This window comes from Vigna angularis, chromosome 3 (assembly GCF_016808095.1).
Source record: "Vigna angularis cultivar LongXiaoDou No.4 chromosome 3, ASM1680809v1, whole genome shotgun sequence".
NCBI lineage: Eukaryota > Viridiplantae > Streptophyta > Magnoliopsida > Fabales > Fabaceae > Vigna > Vigna angularis.
Window position 1 is genome coordinate 905077 of NC_068972.1, and position 19313 is coordinate 924389.

Sequence of the window (19313 nt, forward strand, 5' to 3'; positions counted from 1 at the left end):
TAATAATATTTTTAAGTTTATAATTAAATTTTAAATATAATTAACATGAAAATTTATTCATAAGTTTAAAAGGTTAATATATATAAATGTAAAGAAATAAATATTACAAAAATATAAAAGATATAACATATAAAAAAATAAAAGGTAAACTCTCTCAAAATACAAATAATAAATTAAGTAAAATATATGTTGATTATTTTTCTTATGAATACAAATAAGTGTATGGACATATTGATTTAATGTAATTTGTTAAATTCGTATAATCATTATATGGATTGATTTGTCTAATATTTAAGGTTTGATTCGTCTAATATATAATGTTAAACTCGTCTAATCAGTATATGGACACACTCATCTAATATATATATTGTTACGTTTATGCAATAAACTTGTTTAATGTATTACAAGATACGTATAATCAAATAATAAATACAGTTATTTAATGTGTATAGATAGACTCGAACAATATGTGTATAATTGTTAGACATGTTTAATTAGTGTATGGACAAACAAACACCAATAATGTGTGTTGCAAAATTTGCTTACTCAGTGGATGAATAAATTCACCACATGCTTATTCCTATACTTCGTTTAATTAGTGTATGAAATAACTTGTTTTATGTTTAATGCACAAAATACATGTCTAATTAGTGTCTGATGTATATGATTAAACTTGTCTAAACAGTGTATAATCAAGCTTCTAATATATATTGTAAGATGTATCTATTGAGTGATGGTCTAACGTATATTAATTGATTAATATATTATTTTTTCTATTGATGAAATTTTTATGAAAATATTATTTCATTAGAGTTGTTTTTATATTTTATTATCAATAAACATATATTACTTTTTAAATAATATTATTTTAAAACATAAATGTAAAATATATTTTTTAAATTTAATTTTATTAAATAATTAAGTAATTATAAACCATAAGAAAAAGTAATTTATACATATAAAAAAGTAATATTTTAAATATAAATCATTATTTAACATAATAAATATGTTGAAAAACTATTAATTTTTTAATGATAGTTAAAATATGATAAGGACATACATTTAAAAAATTATTTATTGATTTATTTCAAAAATCAATTTACTTAAAAAAAATTAAGAATGTAACGTGGATCAAAGTATATATTTTCAATTTATTATTTAAAAGAAATTGACGTAAGATATTCTATTATTTTTATAATGACTATTGATTGACAAAATAATTTCAAATATCATTAAGCTGTGCAGGAGATTAGAGTAAATTATTGTTTTAGTATATAAAAAATTTTAATATTAAAAATAATTCATAATTTTTGTGATTTGATATATTTAAATAATAAATTTAATTGTTCATTTTGATATATATTTTTAAATATATTTATCATTATTATTGTTCGAATTAAACTATTAGATAGATATAATTGGAGTTTAAGATATTAGTTTTGAAAATTTTAAATTTAATAATCTAATGACAATAAAAAATGATTTAAAAAATAAAAAATAAAAAATAGAATTTATAATACCAGGGATAATGTTTTCTCTATTATATATATAAATATTTGAAATTAACTATTAAATATATAAATCTTTGAAATTAACTATTAAATACAATTTTAATATATAGATGTGATTAATGTAATTATTTATTAAGTAATATTAATTTAAATTTTACATACTAAAATACGAATAATATTTAATAATAAAAATATCTATATTATAATTTAATATAAATATTTTATTGTTGATAATTTTTCTTAAGATATTCTTTTTAAAGGATAATATTTTATAAAATAAAATTAAAATATATTTTTCAAAATTTAATTTTATAAGTAACTAAGTAATAAAATATCATAAAAAAATAACATAAAAAAAAATAATATTATAAAAATATCAAATAATAAAAAAATTAACAATTAAAGATAAAAAAATTAATGTAAAAGTGAGGATGTCAAAGTTTAGTTACTATGCAATTAATAATATACAATTTTTTTTCTTTCTATCAATTAATGGATGATTTGTTTTCAGTAAGATGGATTTTATTTTCTTACATTCTTTTCTGTGTGGCACTTTGTTTTTGGAAACTCTGGATGACAGTGGATAGCTGAAAATTTAGGGGTTATATTCAACACCGATGTTAATGCTATCCGTTGGAAAGGATGGACATGGCATAAGAACCCCTGTGAACGAACCACCAAAACAGTGAAACCTCAGAATCTGAAGTCATGGCAGTGAGAATAAACTGCTCCATTCAAAATACCCTCTCTCTCCTTAACCCTCCCCTCTCTTCCCTCCGTTTCAGAGCTTCTCCTCTGAAGCTGAATCCCCATTTCCGTTTTGGTCAAAATCCCTCTCGAGGAGCTTTGTTCTGCACCTACGCCACCACAGATATCACTCCCTCAAATGCCGAACCCTTTGTCCTCACCACTCCTCTCTACTACGTCAATGCCCCTCCTCACATGGGTAGCGCTTACACCACCATCGCTGCTGATGCCATTGCTCGCTTCCAGGTGAATTTCCTCACCCTCTTCGATTTTAGTTTAACTTAAGTAACTTTGGCTCAATTCCAGAAATGGGTTGAGTTTGGAAATTGGGATAACCTGGCGTAGGATTAGAGATATCTTTTTGATGAGTTTAAAGCAAGTTGGTGTTTTAACTGTTTATTGTCTCCTATTACATAATGTAAGGGGTTTGCGTAATTTTACAGCGGTTATTGGGAAAAAAAGTTATATTTATTACTGGCACGGATGAGCACGGGGAGAAAATTGCAACTGCTGCAATGGCTCAGGGTTCAACTCCTCCTGACCATTGCAATCTCATATCTCAATCTTACAAGGCGCTTTGGAAAGATGTAACTTGATTCTTATTTTTTCCTGGAATTTTGTCATCTTTTTTTAGGTGTATTTTTGAATATTCATAAATATTTTACAATTTTCTTGATATTATTTTTATTATTGGTTGATTGCAGTTAGATATTTCTTATGATAAGTTCATCAGAACAACTGATAGCAAGCATGAAGCAATTGTGAAGGAATTCTACTCAAGAGTGCTTGACAATGGTGACATCTATCGAGCTGATTATGACGGACTTTATTGTGTTAACTGTGAGGAATATAAGGTGATAGTTTGAACTTGTAAGTTGTAGTTCTGGCTAGCAACGTTTCATGTCTAGTTTCTGTTGGTTCTTTTTGTTGAAGGGTCTGTGTAAGTCATGTGCAACGGCTGGCAATCGTTTTGTTAACAATTTTTAATAAATGGGAAAATAGATAGCTTTCTCTGATGATGGAAAATTTTGATTGAGCTTGTTGCCTTCCAAAGATTTACCGTTTTAGTTTCATGACTTTACTTTAAGAATGCATTGCTATCTGGTGCAGGATGAGAAAGAACTGCTTGATAATGATTGTTGTCCAGTGCACCTAAAGCCTTGTGTTTCAAGGAAAGAGGACAATTACTTCTTTGCATTGTCAAAATATCAGAAGGCATTGGAGGAAACACTAAACAAAAATCCTAATTTTGTGCAACCATCATTCCGTTTGAATGAGGTATGGCAATGGGGAGTTTGTTTTTCTCTTGTATTTCTGTCTGTTACCTTTTAAGTATGGTGCACTTTGTGCTGTCTTCAATTTTATTTTCAGAACATACCTGATACATTCAGTTGAGAAGATTCAGAACGGACTTATATGATCTTAAGATTCACAATTATAGAATGGATCAGTTATGGTATACTTGAACTTATTTTAGATTTCTCTAGTATTGGAGCTTGAGTTGATAACATGCCCAGCCTATTACCACTCGAGAGTCCTACCATGATGTTGGCCCTAACCAATTAGAATCGTAATATTTCAAAGGCATTAAAAAATTATATTTCTGTATCCGACAACATTTTAACATGACTTTATATGTTATATGTTTTTAAGGTCATGTTATTACCCACAAAAGTTTGCAAATGTCCAGGAACAGTTCTTTTTCTCACGTGGAATATGGGCATGGATACTCTAAGATTCTACTCGGACCTTAATATTGTCATCCCTAACTTTTGAGGACTTGGTTACAGTAAAAGTTATTCAACATAAACTCTGATCCAGATATTTTTCTATATTAATTGGATATGAATTTGATGACATACTGTTAAAAAAATGTAAATACCAAGCCGTTTGATCTGGTTTGTTGATACAATACCACCCCATCCTTTATCCTGCCGTACATGGTGGCCCATAAATAGTGTAATAATGCTTTATACCAGATTCATCTATGTATGAGACGTAGGTATCTAATGAACTGCAACTTATTCCTTTTTGGAGAATCTGAACTTGATTTTATTTTATGGTACTGTGCTTAACAATTAATTTCCTCTACAAATTTCCAAGGTTCAAAGTTGGATAAAAAGTGGCTTGAGGGACTTTTCCATTTCCCGAGCATCAGTTGATTGGGGCATTCCTGTTCCTGATGACAAGAGCCAGACTATATATGTTTGGTTTGATGCTTTACTAGGGTAAGAAATATATATTTATAGTTTGTGCATGCTTCTCTAATTTCCCCTGGCTGCATTCTATATTTTTGTTGTTTCTGTCTATTATAATCAATAATTTTAGTTTGTTTATTGCTGGAAATGCATTGCCGAAATTTCTGGAAGTTCACAACCATTTGTTTGGTAAAAAAGATAAAGAAAAGTTTGGATTTCTGCTATTCTGCCAAATATTCTTTAATTAATACAGTTGCTAGTTACCTTTCTAAACTTTTGTTGAATATGTTTTGTTTTCCCTCTTTCATATTTGCAGATATATATCTGCACTATCTGATGATCAAGAGCAACCTGATTTACTAAAATCTGTTTCTTCAGGTTGGCCAGCTTCACTGCACTTGATTGGTAAGGTATGTCATCTGTGTTCTTTCCTATTTTTTTAGTAAACTTGATTTATTGAAGGCAATTTATGTACTTATTGGGTACATTTTGTACCACATGCTTCCATCTATGCATCATTCTCTTATTTGTTTGTGTGTGGGAGGCTGCACAATTTGTTCCAACTTGCATTGAGTTGTCTTTTGATGAGATGCTACCTTTTTTGCATAGTTTATCGCTGCGTCATAAAAATGGGAACTTTTGATTTAAGCATTTGTTTGCTTTATATGTTTTAATATTTTTGCCAAAAAATAGAACATGTCAATTTTTTTGTTAAACTTTTTAGTTTCTACTGAAGCATCTGAATTCTTGCGATGGTTTTGCAACCTTTGATGTATGTTAATTAATGGATTTCTTATGAGTATTGAAAGAGATGAATGAATAGCCAAAACATTGAGTTTCTATATATCTTTAATACCTTTTCACTCTGTAGGATATTCTACGCTTCCATGCTGTTTATTGGCCAGCTATGCTAATGTCTGCTGGACTAAGCCTTCCTAAAAGGGTATTTGGCCATGGATTCTTGACAAAGGTATTTGTAGTTGAACTTATTTATTATCTAATATTTCGCCTTGAGGTAACTACAATGGTACAGTTTTGGCCTTGAGGACAAGGCTATTCATTTCCTGGGGAGCCTTCATAGACCTATGAAGGGTTTTGTGAGAAGAATCATCAGATTTGAACTATTAGTGTCTGTGCAGTATTTGTGTCCTTCGGTAGTTATGGATCTGAATTTTTATTGTTTTTGAAGTAGTTGTGTCTTCAGTAAATTATGGATGTGTTTCAGTTATAGTGTTATATATTTTTAGTTAAACATATAATTTAGTCTCTATATGTGTCATGAATTCTTAATCTGATCACTCTATATACATAAAAATGTATGAAACTGGTCCCTATATATATGCAAACATGACGGGTTTGATCCCTTCTGCCATGTTGATTGTTAAATTGCTTACATATTCATAATTTTGCCACTATACATATGGCACATTCTTAATTTGGTCTCTACAATAGGCATCGAATTAAGAATGTGTAAGTGGGGGCAGCACCAAACTGGTAACGTCTATGGGTATTGTGATCAATTTAATTAGTTTTACATATGAATAACGAACCGAGAATCCATCACTCATATAAGGACTACATTATCATGTTTTTCTTGTATGTTTTGTGACAGATCCACAGAGTAGGATGTAGCCACTGTGTCATTTTGTTGTTCATGCTGTTTTGAAGAAGGAAACTCCATGTATGGAGGAAACCTTGTGTAATATTTATGTACTATTCTTCGAACTTGGTGAACAAGTAAGCGAGTTGTTAGAGGCTACCTAGATTCTTTTCATATCTAACGACTCTACCTGCCCAGAACATTGCATTCTTGTCTTAACTTTTTACTATTTTCTTGTTTAATTCTTGAGCCAAAATACATTCAATTCAATTCAAATTGGAATAAATTTACAATAACTGTAGTTCTTCGCAAAAGGTTGAAAGCTAAGCTTGGCAATTTGAGACAGTGTAAAGTTTCATAAATCTGTTTCTTATATTAATTTCATTTCATGCAGCAATGCTTTTTATTTTGAAATGTTAGGATGGCATGAAGATGGGCAAGTCACTAGGGAATACACTTGAACCAAATGATTTGGTTGATAAGTTTGGGACAGATGCAGTTAGATACTTCTTCCTCAGAGAGGTGGAATTTGGCAGTGATGGAGATTATTCAGAGGAACGCTTCATCAATATTGTCAATGCGCATCTTGCCAATACAGTTGGTATTTAAAGCTTGCTTTGTTCCTTGTAACATTTAGTAACCAATTGATTTTTTCCTTCTTTCTATTATGATTATAATGCAAAATGTGATGTGTATTTCCTTCACTATTTTGGCAGGAAATCTTCTTAATCGAACACTAGGGCTTCTAAAAAAGAACTGCCAATCAATTCTGGTAGTGGATTCCACCACGGCTGCTGAAGGAAATTCATTCAAGGACAATGTAGAGAATCTGGTAAAACCTCTTTGTAAACTATATTTCTAAATCTATAAATTCAATTTTTAATTTTAAAGCATGTCACAGTTCAGCAGTTTAAGGTAATGCTACCTGTGAATTCAATAACTAGGGAAACCCTCTCTAGCATATTTTTTGGACCTGGTGATGAATGCTACTTGGCTGCATGGTAGCTTTATTGTGACTTGTAATCATTATTCAGAATGCTAGGAATTTCAAATTGAAATATATTGTTTTCACATTCAGTAGGAGACCACTTTGGATTTGAAAGTGGATGTTAACTACTTTGATTTTATCCTGTGTTCTAGGTATTTGGACACAATAAAATAAATATTTGGCATTTAACAATATATTTCAATAAATAATCCAGAAAAATGAAAAAGGAGGCAAAATATGGCATTTAACATTGATGGGTGTCAGAGGCTAGCTAGATACAATTCTGCATATCCAAGGACCCCACCTGAGGCATTTATATTTTTGTCATTTTTTTGTTATATACCATATGAATCTGGAGAACACGCCCTCAATAACAAACTATGAAGGGAGATGAATCAATACTTATCCAATGCGCATCCTATACTACTCAATTTGAGACTTATGTACCCTATAATACCGAAGTCCCTATCATATAAAATGATTTGTTTACAGGTTACATCATTAGAACTTTTATTGTATACTCTGTTTCAAATTTCAAAATAGCAGTCTGACCCTTGGTTTATTATCGAATCTCCGTAGTAGCTGGTTTGACATAATTCTAAAGCTATTCTTTTTGCGGCTGTTCATAAGTTATGGTAGGAGTTGGCAGTGACTTAAAGTTTACGAATGTTTACTATGTCTGTAGGTTGATAAAGCTCGCATTCACTATGAAAATCTCTCCTTGTCATCAGCTTGTGAGGCTGTTCTGGAGATTGGGAATGTTGGTAATTCCTATATGGATCAGCGTGCGCCATGGTCTCTCTTTAAGCAAGGAGATACTGCTGCTGAAGCAGCTGCTAAGGTAATTTGTTGGATCCTTTTGTATGAAATAGTGCATTTTTATTTTTAATTACATATTAGATTGGTAAAAGTCTAAACATGATATATTGTTTTCTGTTAAATATCAAACTTCGAATGCTACCAGGAAACAGAACAATGGGTTAAGTTTGTTTCATCCCTTACAAATTAGACAATATTCATTTTTAGTCCCTTATTTATGAAAATGTGTTAGATGTGGTCCGTGTCCAACACAAAAAGATAACCCTTTTAGTTTCTCTCATTTATTGATAGAAGGACCATATGATACATTACTTTATTTGTAGTGATTAAGAGCATATTTAACCTAAAAAGGTTCCATCATCATAATATTTTAAGTTATTACATATTCCATAATTGTTTTCAGCATTATTTAAAATATCATACAGGGTCAATTTGAATAAACTTTTCAATAAGTATTTATAGGAGCAGAAAAGAAGAAGCTAAAACGAATTAAACTTTTCTCACAAGTTAATATCAACTTGTACATCTTAACTTTAGGAAAAATTACAGTAGAAAGCTTTTATTAAAGTTGAAGCGCACAAGTTTGTTGTATTGTAACTCAAAAGAGCAATTTAATTCATTTTACCTTAATTTCTATTTTTAAGTACTTAGTCAGAAATTTAATTAAGTTCATGGACATCCAAACTCCTTAACTGACAATTATCAATTTTGAACTTTTTTTCCTTTCTTAAACAAGTATAATACTCTTGATGAGCGTGTTGTTCAATGATAAAAAGTAACATAAAATCAGCGTGTCATCTTAGTTTTGATGCTGTTAAAGATAAGCAAATGCCTTAGCAATAATTTTTTTATGATGCTGGAGCAGGACCTTGTAATTATATTGGAGACGGTGAGGATTATTGCTATTGCGCTATTTCCTGTTACACCAAGCTTGAGTTGGAGAATATATGAACAACTTGGCTATTCCAGGGACCAATTTGATGCAGCAACCTGGGTCTCTTTCTCTCTCTCATATCATAGACATGCACACTCAAACCAGATTTTTTTCACACACACACGACCTATTCATGGATTTGAACAATATGTTCTGCTACCTATCTGATTTAAGTAAATTGTTTGACTTTATAGAGAGACACCAAGTGGGGTGGACTTAAGGGTGGCCAAGTGATGGCTCAACCTAAACCAGTCTTTGCTAGGATTGAAATCCAAACTGAAGTGGAAGACAAAGGCAAAGGGGTTTCAGTTGGGAAGACTGTGAAAAGCAAAGGGAAGTTGAAGCAAGCTCAAGAAGTCGCTGGAGCTTAGATACCATGTTTGATGTCTTTCCCCTTTCTGAATTGTTATTGTTTTCTCTAACTCAGCTTCATGTAAAAACCAATTCTTTTGCTTATTTATGTACACAAACATTTAGATACATACATGTGCAAGAAGGTAGCATGAGCACATATAAATTTTGAACAAATTTTTGTTTTTGGAAATAAATTTGGAGTGCATCATTTTTAATGCTCGATGTACATCATCATCATCATTCATCAACTACAGGTGTCAATAAAGTTCACCTTCAACCTTCTGTCCTTCACAGAGATTGGCGCTGTTAACTTCCTAATGAAATAAAAATATTTTTTCATTTAAATTCAAACTTAATTTTACTGTTGCAAAACTAGGATGTTTGTGTTAAAGTTTTGAAAGCACTTTTTTCAAATTTCAATGCAAATTTTAATACTATAAATGAAGGAAAAAACATTGGTTCTAAATTCAAAATAATTTCTACTTAGTTAACCATAATTTTTTTTATTCTATATATTACCTGTATAGGAAAATCATACTTGAATGAATGATGGCACATATATTAATGATTAAATAAATACTGAAATATAATTTGGTATGCTGTGTTCAGAGGTTTTGTTTACGTTCAAATCTTATATCGCTTGTATATATGAACACGTGCTGAATGACACGTGGGGTTGAGAAAAGAATTAACCGCGTGTTGATGTGGGCCGCATGGTTAAGTTTAAGTTTGATTGAGATTGCAATTTAGGCCCACGCACGCCATAGTGAGTTTTAAAATAAAACAAGAAGAGGATCAAACGGTTGGTTTCATCGTGGGAGAAAAAAACACAGGAAAACTACCAGGTAACCTAATTTCTCTCTTCCTCTCGCTCGCGCTACCAATGCTAGATTTTCGATTCCATCAATTTATAAATTTGTGCATGTAGTTGCTATGTGTCGATCTTCATTCTCTTTCGTCTTCGCCATTTTAGTTTTCATATGCCATTTAGTTTTTCTTTATTTCTTAATTTCCTTAGAATAATGGAGTCATACGATGGATTTCCTTTCCCTTTCACTTGGTAGATCTGCATGACGATGTTCATCTGAATGTCGGGGCTCTTCTTGAACTTTTCATTTGGTAACTTTCGTGTAACGATCGCATAGCGGAGTGGATATCGCGTTAGACTCCGAATCTAAAGGTCGTGGGTTCGAATCCCACTGTGATCGCTTTTTTTTTCAATAACAATAATTTTCGATAGAAATTTGAAAGTCTGTATTTGATCTGTTTTTGTTAATTCTGGAGTAATTCGTTTTTTTTTTTTGAAATTGCTTGGTTTGGTTATGATGCACAACCTTTTTTCGCCTAAATAGTGTTTCTTGATTCTGTCAAATTGAAGTAATAAAGTCAATTGATCAATAATCTAATCGTTGAACTATTAGAGCAAATGTTGTTTTTGTAAGCCGTCTTATATAACATGGGCATTTTACTTGGCTGATTTATGAATCTCCTATATATGCCTATATTCATTGCTTAATTGTGAAATGATTCAACTGATAAGGATGGAAAGACAAGGGAGGACCAAGGCTTGCACTTTCAAGTAACATGTGAGGAATTTTTTGTTGCCAAAATAGTTGGTGACTCCGTGTTACTCTATACAGTTTTGGATGGTGCAAGAGAAGAGTGTAGTGAATCCTGAATGTGAACCTTCCGGAATTCTGGCTCCACTTGGATGACGTGACCATTGAAATAATTAAATTTGTGGTTTGTTGGTATTAGGACTTCATGTTAGAAAATCATTTGGGTAAAACTTAGATATAGTTACTTAAATGATTTTGGTTCTCAGCTCCCATAAATTAGAGTTCACCTCTAATAAAGTTTAGCATTAAAAAAATTTGTATGTTACCATGTTACCGAAGTGATACTTTAATTCTAGTATAAGAATAACTCCAAAATCATATGATAAACTGTATCTGACTTCCGTCAAAATCAAAAGATCTTGTGAAGAGGCAGCTTGTTGAACTATTTTTCTATATTAAGTTCAGTCAAGCATGCTAAGCAAAGTTGTAGGATTTTAGGGCTAGTTGATGTCTTCAATTATCATTAATGTGCTTGCTGGCATATAATAAAAACTACGCATTATGGATTTTGGTTTATAGTTAGCTAAAGTAATAGATGTGATGCTCCTTTATGTCCACCCTCTGCCTATCTTATGGAGCTTGCTTGTTATTTTATTAAGTTACTATTTCTAGGAGGTCATTCAGCTGCAAGGTTACAAAAAGGATGACTCGAAGTGTCTTAAAATATCGATCATCCATATCAAAGGTTTGGCATTACCATTGCTTAATTTTCCTTTGGCATTACCATACGTCAGTCACTGAAAAGTTTTGGCAACTTGGGGGTGTCAGTGTGTGGATACGCATAATAGTGAGTGTTTTTTCCTTTTAGGTTGAGTAATGATCTCCGATGTGGTGCCAGTAAAAGTCTAGAAAAGAAAACATCGCCTTGAAAATGTCCCGATATGGTAGGCACTCCTCCCAATATTTGCTTTGTGATAGATAATACTGGTGATAATCTATTATGCTTTGTTAGTTAGGTGCATACTGATAGTGTTGAAAGATGAGCAGAGTCGTTTCCATGAAATTATAGACTGAGGTCCAACTTAAATGGTCGAAGAGTGTAGTATACTAGCTCTCAAGCTTAATGAGATAATTGAGGACGTGTTCATGTAAATTTTGGAACTGTGCTTTTGCAGTTTAAGGTGCTTACTAAAAACATAGTCTTGCTTTGTATATCATTGCGAACTTTTAAGGGAAAAATGGGCTCGCCCATGGCATGGATATATTTGGATGTCATTATTATTATTTTTGTTTTGGCGTTTAGCCACCTCTAAAACGTAGTTTGGCATTTTGTAGCTCAATTTTAAAGTTTGAAGCCGAAAGATCTCAAGGTATCTGACAGTGAGCGTGCTATCCGTCAATGTATAAAACTAATTCTTATCGCTATGATTATTCTAATTTAAAATTTGCTGGCGAGACCCACACACTCAGCAGTTTAAAATTAGTTTTATTAAATTTAATTAAAGTCCAATTTTAAAATAATTGTTGCTTAATTCTGTGAAGATTAGAATTAGTTGGAGTCTTGTTGTAAATATTTATTTAATACACGAACGGACTTCAATCCTTTTATAATTTATTTAATTTTACTTAGCATTTTTATGATACGTTTTTTTTTGCTACAAATGCTCTGCAAAATTGGATTTACTTTTTATTCCTTTACATTTTTTAATTTTGTGTCAACTTCAGCCGTTACCTTATAAGAATCAATTCTTAATTTCTTATTAAGGCAGAATTTTCTAACATTTTTTGGGAAAAAAATTGAAATATTAATTATCTAACTAATTTGTTATAATTCTTTTCCACGTTAGTTTTCAGTGGCTTGTGCAAAGTTCAGTTTCTTCTGCAGATGGATGTCTGTTTTAAAGTTGAGTAGTAGAATTAATTTTAGTAAAATTTTATTTGAACTGCTTTTGTTATTCAAATGTGCATCCAAATTAATTTTGATCATCGTTCCGGCTGGAACTGCGTACTGTGAAATGAAATTGATTTTATAAATGAATCAAACTGGCCTTATAAGTAAAAGTGGAAGGGGTTTGAATTTTTAAGATTTTAGAATGATTCAAAATTGTAGTATGAAAAAAATAACATTGTGAGAAGTTTCGTTTTAATGTCTTCATGTATTTCATTTAGTGTGGGGATAATTTGGAAATAAAATACAACTTCGGTGTCGTCTATAAGCATCTTAATGTACGACCACTAACTAATAAGTAAGTGGGAGAATATGATGCAATCAAGTCAATAACGTGTTTTGTATAGTGATGGTTACTATGCCATGCTTGATGGAGAAACACGATTGGGTATCACCTTCTATTGGTCCCATGCCATAACAAACAGCCCTTGTATTCTTTTAAAGTTGTCGTATGATTATTCGTAAATGATAATTTAGCTAAATAAACAAATAGAAGTTGGATACTGCAATTTTAAATTTGCCCTGTAAAACCCTATAAAGGATTATGATTTTTGTCATGTTTAGGTGTACTTTATATCAATAAGTGTAATATTATGCTTTATATAAGTTCAGTGTTTGGTTTGATTCTAGGCGGTGGGAGAACCCACACGTGAAGATTATGTCGGAATTATAATTGTTACATTACTCTCGTGAATTTTAATATACAAATAAATAAGAACCTTTTGTTTTAGAAATTAAGATATCAATAATATATTTTACGAACATCTAGATACTTTTATATCGTTATTAATTATTTATTATCATAAATAAGGATTAATTAATATTATCGAAAATTCCGAGTTCACAAAATGTGGTTAATCTTTTCGGACGATGTTTCATTCTATATCAAAAGTACACAAAACTTAAGCACCTTCTTCCCGCGGGTTTTTACTTTATATATAAGACAGAGGGGAGAGCGAGTATGGAATCTATCAGATATTATTTTAAAAATTATTACTATGAAAAAAAGAAACTTACGACCAGAGTAGATAATTTGTGATTCTATAGATAAAAAAATTATTAAGCTATTCCATATTTAAAATAAATAAAAGTGTCATTGAGACTTGTTAAAAATAAGGACGATACTTTAAAAGTAATGAAGATACATATTATCTGTTTAACACATAAAACGGAATAGAAGCTACTGTAAGGAAAAAAATTGTTTTGTACACACTCCCAGCAAAACAGTGTATTTTAATTACTTTTAACAAATAATTTTGATAAAATGGGAGACTTTGTTTTTTTTGGAGAACAGTGAAAAAGAGAACCGGGCCCCACCCAAAATATTCGTTAATGGCGGGCTCCTCTGTGTCGTTCCCACGCAGAACCAACCTCAGAGATGGAAACGGGAACCGTTGATTATGAAACAGACGACGCGGAAGCCCGTTAAGAGCGAGGTCAACCCTAGGAACACAAACGCCGCGTATCCCAACGCTACGGCTATGTCCATTTGCACGCAGAATGCATTGCTCGCCCTACACGTGTCCATCTCCTTCAGCGTCCTCGCCATCGTCGTCCCCGCCGCGTTCGCTGACAACAGCAGGTACGTGAACACCTGCACCGCCACCACATCACATCACATCACCCCTTCACACACACAATTCAGAGTGAAAGAATTAAAGAGAGAGAGTATGGAATTTGTCGAATCTTATTTTGATTATGACCTGGTCATGTCCGAAGTCGAACCATATTTGCAACACTTCGGGGAACAGTGTTACGCCTCGTGAAATTTCCCACACCGACGCGCCCATTTCGAACACGGAGTATACCGCCACTATCGCATTCGCCGCAAGAACGAACCTGAACGGATTTCGGTAACTTAATCTTCAATTTCGACACGAATTTTGAAATAAACGGATAGAATATATAAATTAGGCCTGAAATAAAAAGAAATTAGTTACAATAAGAGTACCTGAAGGTGTCATAGTGGTACCAGTGAGGTGTATCGGAGCCACGAGTGTTGGTGAGCACGAAGACGGAGGACGCAAGGGAGAAGGAGAAGGAGACTAGGCGGAAAACAAGTATGAGGAAGTTGAAACGGCGTAGTTTGTGTTCCGCCACTGTGGACTGGAAGCGACGGTTGTGCGACGGCGAACAACTGTTATCACCGCCGTTGCGAAGCGGCTGAGGGGATCGCATGCTTCGATTACTAACCTTCGAACTCTATTTCCTTGTTTCGATTTTCATCTTGCTTATTATGGCGAAGGAGTCACGAGAGAGAGCAAGAGTTTCATGAATCGAGAGAGAGAAGGATGTGTGCAGTGTGGAGTGTGAGTGTTGGTTTAACTTTTAATTTATTGGTGTGAAGAGAAACTGCGTGGAATGTGTTCGATAAAAGTTGTTCGAGACAGAAAGCGTGCTAACAGCAGGCATGGCCGTGACAAGGTGTGGTCGCTCCCAATCTCCTGTCCTTTCATTTTCTTCTTCTTCCATCTTTTCTTTCTTTCCTCTTTTTCCCTTTCAATTACTTAAATTAAAGAACATCTTTTTTATGATTATAAATAATAGTTATAGCATCGTGGTAATTTTTTTGTTATCGATAGAAAATGTTTCTCATAATCACAACAACGTTACGAGTTTTTGTTTTTTCTTTTCTTTGGTTGTTTTTCCAAAGTTGTCACACCACACTGTGAAATGCTGATGCTCATTACCTCTTCCTGTTGGCATCCTTATCTTCTCGTAAAGAGTCATTATTGTGTCTATGCACATTTCAGTGGGGTTGCTAATACGAATAATCAATAGGGATTGGCTACTTCTTCCAATTGTTTGACAAAACCAGTTTTCATCCTTCTAACTAACTGTTTGAATAATATTTTTCATCTGACTAACTAAGTATTTAAAAACAAATGTATTTTCTTCACTTATTGGATATGGAAGTTATTAACAGATTTCTCATGTTTCTATCACCCAAGAGGTGACAGGCTGTCCTAGTTCTCATTTATTACCATTGTTTTTCTGATTTCTCATTGTGTGTATTATTTTTATTTTCTGTCCCATTCTCATTGACTCTAAGTGGCATCCAGGCGTCATTTTCTATTCCGAACAAAACAACTGCTTTGACTTTTCTTAGTATGTCAACAAATAGAAGTATGCATTTATAAGTTGTGTCTTGTGGGACCATTTTCAAATGTTCCTTTCATATGCTGTGGCTATATTCCTTGAGACTTTTGAGGACTTACCTCATTCAAAATGTGACTTTTGAGGACTTACCTATATATTAACCTTATTGCACATTTGACGTTGGTTAGGTGGTCCACTGTATCAAATGGTTTAACCAGAAGATTTTTTACTATAATAATAAATGGTTGAAATGAGCTTCAAACAACCTTCTATGTAGTTATTCTTATTTTGTTTTTTGTTTTTTTTATTTCAACATAAAACTAAATAGAAGCCTTATCACAATCACTTTTACACCACCGTTGGTAGCACATCTTATCAAAGAATGGTTGCTTCTGTAATTAGCAATTGCTTAATGAAAAACAGTAGTTATGTACGGTTTTTTGTGAACTGAGAGAAATGGGTGAAAAATCAACTGACACAAGAAGTTGCGAACTTCTTGGGGGGTGAATTTTAGTGATCCTCGGCACGAGATTATGACTCTTAAAGTTACTATGAACATAATAGTGACACTAATTTTCGTCTCCTATTTTGATATTTTGTTTAAATCTCGAACTCAGCGTTTTTCTTCTCATCTTGTTTTCAGTTTCATGTAATCAATCCTCCTCTTCTGTTCAACCTAGGTATATAATTTTTTCTACCATGTTTTCATCATTTTTGTTTATTGATTTTTCTCATGGTGATATAGCCTTCATGTTACTAAGGTTATTAACATTGGTGAAGTTTCTTCTTTGGGAAGTTGCGGTGACTCTTTCTCCTTAGAAGGAGATTTGATAAGGAGGTTTGGGCTTCTCCTCCTCCTTTTAATTGTTAGGAAGGCTCTTCTAGTAATGGGGGCTAATCTTTACTTAATCGCTACTCAAGTTCAAGGGTGATAAAAAAAAGGTATATTTCAAGTAGAATCTAGTACCCTGAAGAGGAAACACAGAGAGAAGTTATCTCATATTTGAGTTTCGAGTACCAGTGGGTATGGGACGAGGTCAATTCCTATGCCTTCAGGTATGTCTTGATGCACCCTAATAATAGAACATAAACAATCATCATTATGAAACCTGTTCTGATAAAAAGTTAGTTACAAGTGTTTTTGGGATATATTGTTTATTTAATTTAACTAAACTATTCTATGTTTGTGCTTTTGCACTAAAAAAATATTTCATGATACAAAAGTATCATTAGTGAAATATTATTTTAGTACAATATGATTTTTGAAACTTTAGTACAATATTATTTTAATTATATTTGATAAATATTTTATCGCCCTTTTAAGAGTTAAAATAGCTCAGGATAAAGAAATCATACTTAATCAATTGAATGAAGATGATTTTACATTTATAATCACATGTATACTATTTAAACCTTTCATCACCTCTAGATTTTATAAAATGGAAAGACATGTGAATATGTAATAGAAATTAATACAACTTTTATGTATACGTACATGCTTACTCTAAATATCTCCTTTACAGGTAACATTAAACAAATTCACTTTTATGTATACGTACATACCTACTCTAAACATCTCCTTTACAGGTAACATTAAACAAATTCTCCCACGTTATTATATGTACTCTGAATTCTCAGCAAGGCTAAGGACCCACTATGTGGGCCTGGCAGGTGAATGATTAACTCAAAGACTCCACCTATATATTATTAGCTGATAAATCACACTTCATTCCAAGATGGCAATTCTTAAGACAATTTGGCTAAAACAAAGGGAAAAGAAGAAGAGGACTGTTTTCACATCCTATTCTAAACCATTATCTCACTTATTACAAGCACTGCATTCTAGGACCATTTCAGTAATACAGGGAACAAATATAATCAAACCACATCAAACCATGATTCGTTTTAGTAAGAAAATGAATTAAAACAAGGTTAACTCTATTTTTCAATATTGATTTTGTGGGAGAGCAAGATGTAGAAGGGTCCTGGAGATAAAAGAGAGATAGAAAGAATGCAAAAAATGTGATAAATAAGTGAAGGATCAATTTCCTTTTGATGGTGTAAATATTGATTAATCACAGTCATTTTAAGTATTTTTTTTAATAGTAATAGTAGAAGATATTTTCTTCTTACACATGAAAATCTTAAATTAAATGAAACTATTTAATTAACATTAAGTAAAATCTTGATTTTGGAATAAAAAATATTATCAAGATAAGATATTTCACTAAAAGTAATTAATTACGTTTTGTATGAGATCAGTGATTGAGAAAGCTAACCAATATTTCATGCCAATAAAGTGACCAGAATGAAGTAAAAAATAGCGAAAAAGTTAAAGTAAAATATAAAAAAAAAGGTGAAGATGCTTCTGAAATATAATAGTTTAATGGAAATGGTGCAGATGCAAAAGTAAGTAAGAAGGATGAGATAGCTTTACCCCTCCGCTAACCGCTGCACTCGTTGTGCACACGACACGCTGTTGCTCGTTTTTTATAAACCAAACTGAATCAAAACCACTGCACCAAACTGAACCAAAACCACTGCACCACTCCGCTGTTTATACTTATACACCTTAATCAATCTATCAAATCATTAAATATGGTAAACCTCAGGTTAAGGAAGATCATATCTATCACTATTATTATTCTGCATTCAAAGCTCAGTTTATTAAATCTTATAAAACTAGCGTATTTAACAAAATTTACACATTAAATGAAAAATTCTTTTATATTCTCTTACCAAAATATATACGAGACTTAATGGTAATTTGATATAACAATTTAAACAATTGATAATATTTTTTCTATGAATTTTAAGCCGATAATTTATATATATTTAAACATGTAAACAAGGGACGACTTAGTTTTTTATGCTCTAAAATAAGCAGCCCAAAACCTATGATGCACAAAAACATGAACAGAGTTGTAGCTGACCAATGTAATAAAAAATCAGCAGCCTCCAAAGTCAGAACTAATAAGAAGAAGTTATTCTTATAAAACAAGAATCTAGGTTTAGGATTTGTATTATTTTATGAAGAGGTCGGTGTCAACATATATAAGTCATACCCCTTCTCTTACAAGCCTATGTTATATATACACACACACCCCTTCTGTTAAACATCATTGTCACTGATAACAACAGATATCTGCACACCAGAATCACAAGAAAGAGGGTTTCATTTGGAGTATTGGATTGATTAATCACAAGATGAATTGTTTTATGGTTTGTCAATCTCGTTTGTGGGTAGTGACCATTGTGTTCTACACATGCGTTTTGATTCCACTGATGCAACTCAAGAGAAGCATCATGGTGTTGTTCTCTTGTGAGACCAAAGGTGTGGCCAAAGACATGGAGTTCCAGGAAACTCCTTCTCTACCTGTGGCAAGGTACCACAGTTTAAAGGGCCATAGCTGTGATGCAGAGAGAGAAGAAATTTGCTCCATTTGCTTGATGGAATATGAAGAAGAAGATGCAGTAAGCAAATTGGGAATGTGTGGCCATGTGTTTCATCTCAGTTGCATTGAACAATGGATACTTCGCAATCAATTCTCTTGTC

At 32.3% G+C, this 19313-nt stretch overlaps 2 protein-coding genes, 1 long non-coding RNA gene and 1 other non-coding gene across 7 annotated transcripts; 3 read left to right on the forward strand and 1 right to left on the reverse strand.

Annotated features, from left to right (window-relative positions):
* Positions 1 to 2049: 2049 nt before the first annotated feature.
* Positions 2050 to 9371, forward strand: LOC108324034 (methionine--tRNA ligase, chloroplastic/mitochondrial). 2 transcript variants are annotated; one of them, XM_017556825.2, is made up of 12 exons: positions 2051 to 2504; positions 2702 to 2845; positions 2963 to 3112; positions 3369 to 3536; positions 4362 to 4486; positions 4773 to 4866; positions 5328 to 5426; positions 6477 to 6657; positions 6773 to 6888; positions 7730 to 7885; positions 8729 to 8857; positions 8992 to 9371. In XM_017556825.2, exons 1-12 carry the CDS (start codon positions 2220 to 2222, stop codon positions 9166 to 9168), a joined length of 1824 nt encoding a protein of 607 aa, XP_017412314.2. In that variant the 5' UTR covers positions 2051 to 2219; the 3' UTR covers positions 9169 to 9371. The 2 variants fall into 2 exon arrangements, with proteins under 2 accessions (XP_052730695.1, XP_017412314.2); XM_052874735.1 differs by lacking the exon at positions 2702 to 2845 and having other exon boundaries at positions 2050 to 2504.
* A 546-nt stretch (positions 9372 to 9917) lies between these two features.
* On the forward strand, positions 9918 to 11922 carry LOC108325135 (uncharacterized). 3 transcript variants are annotated; one of them, XR_001831809.2, is made up of 3 exons: positions 9918 to 9996; positions 11370 to 11455; positions 11579 to 11922. It is a non-coding gene; the product is annotated as an uncharacterized LOC108325135 (long non-coding RNA). The 3 variants fall into 3 exon arrangements; XR_001831810.2 differs by having other exon boundaries at positions 11383 to 11455; XR_008247758.1 differs by having other exon boundaries at positions 11383 to 11922.
* Positions 10287 to 10359, forward strand: TRNAR-CCG (transfer RNA arginine (anticodon CCG)). Its single transcript has one exon. It is a non-coding gene; the product is annotated as a tRNA-Arg (tRNA).
* A 1826-nt stretch (positions 11923 to 13748) lies between the features above and the next one.
* On the reverse strand, positions 13749 to 15176 carry LOC108325201 (CASP-like protein 4C2). The gene is made up of 3 exons (XM_017558224.2): positions 14610 to 15176; positions 14362 to 14497; positions 13749 to 14252 (listed from the first exon to the last, which is right to left on the reverse strand). Exons 1-3 carry the CDS (start codon positions 14834 to 14836, stop codon positions 14031 to 14033), a joined length of 585 nt encoding a protein of 194 aa, XP_017413713.1. The 5' UTR covers positions 14837 to 15176; the 3' UTR covers positions 13749 to 14030.
* Between the last annotated feature and the right edge of the window lie 4137 nt (positions 15177 to 19313).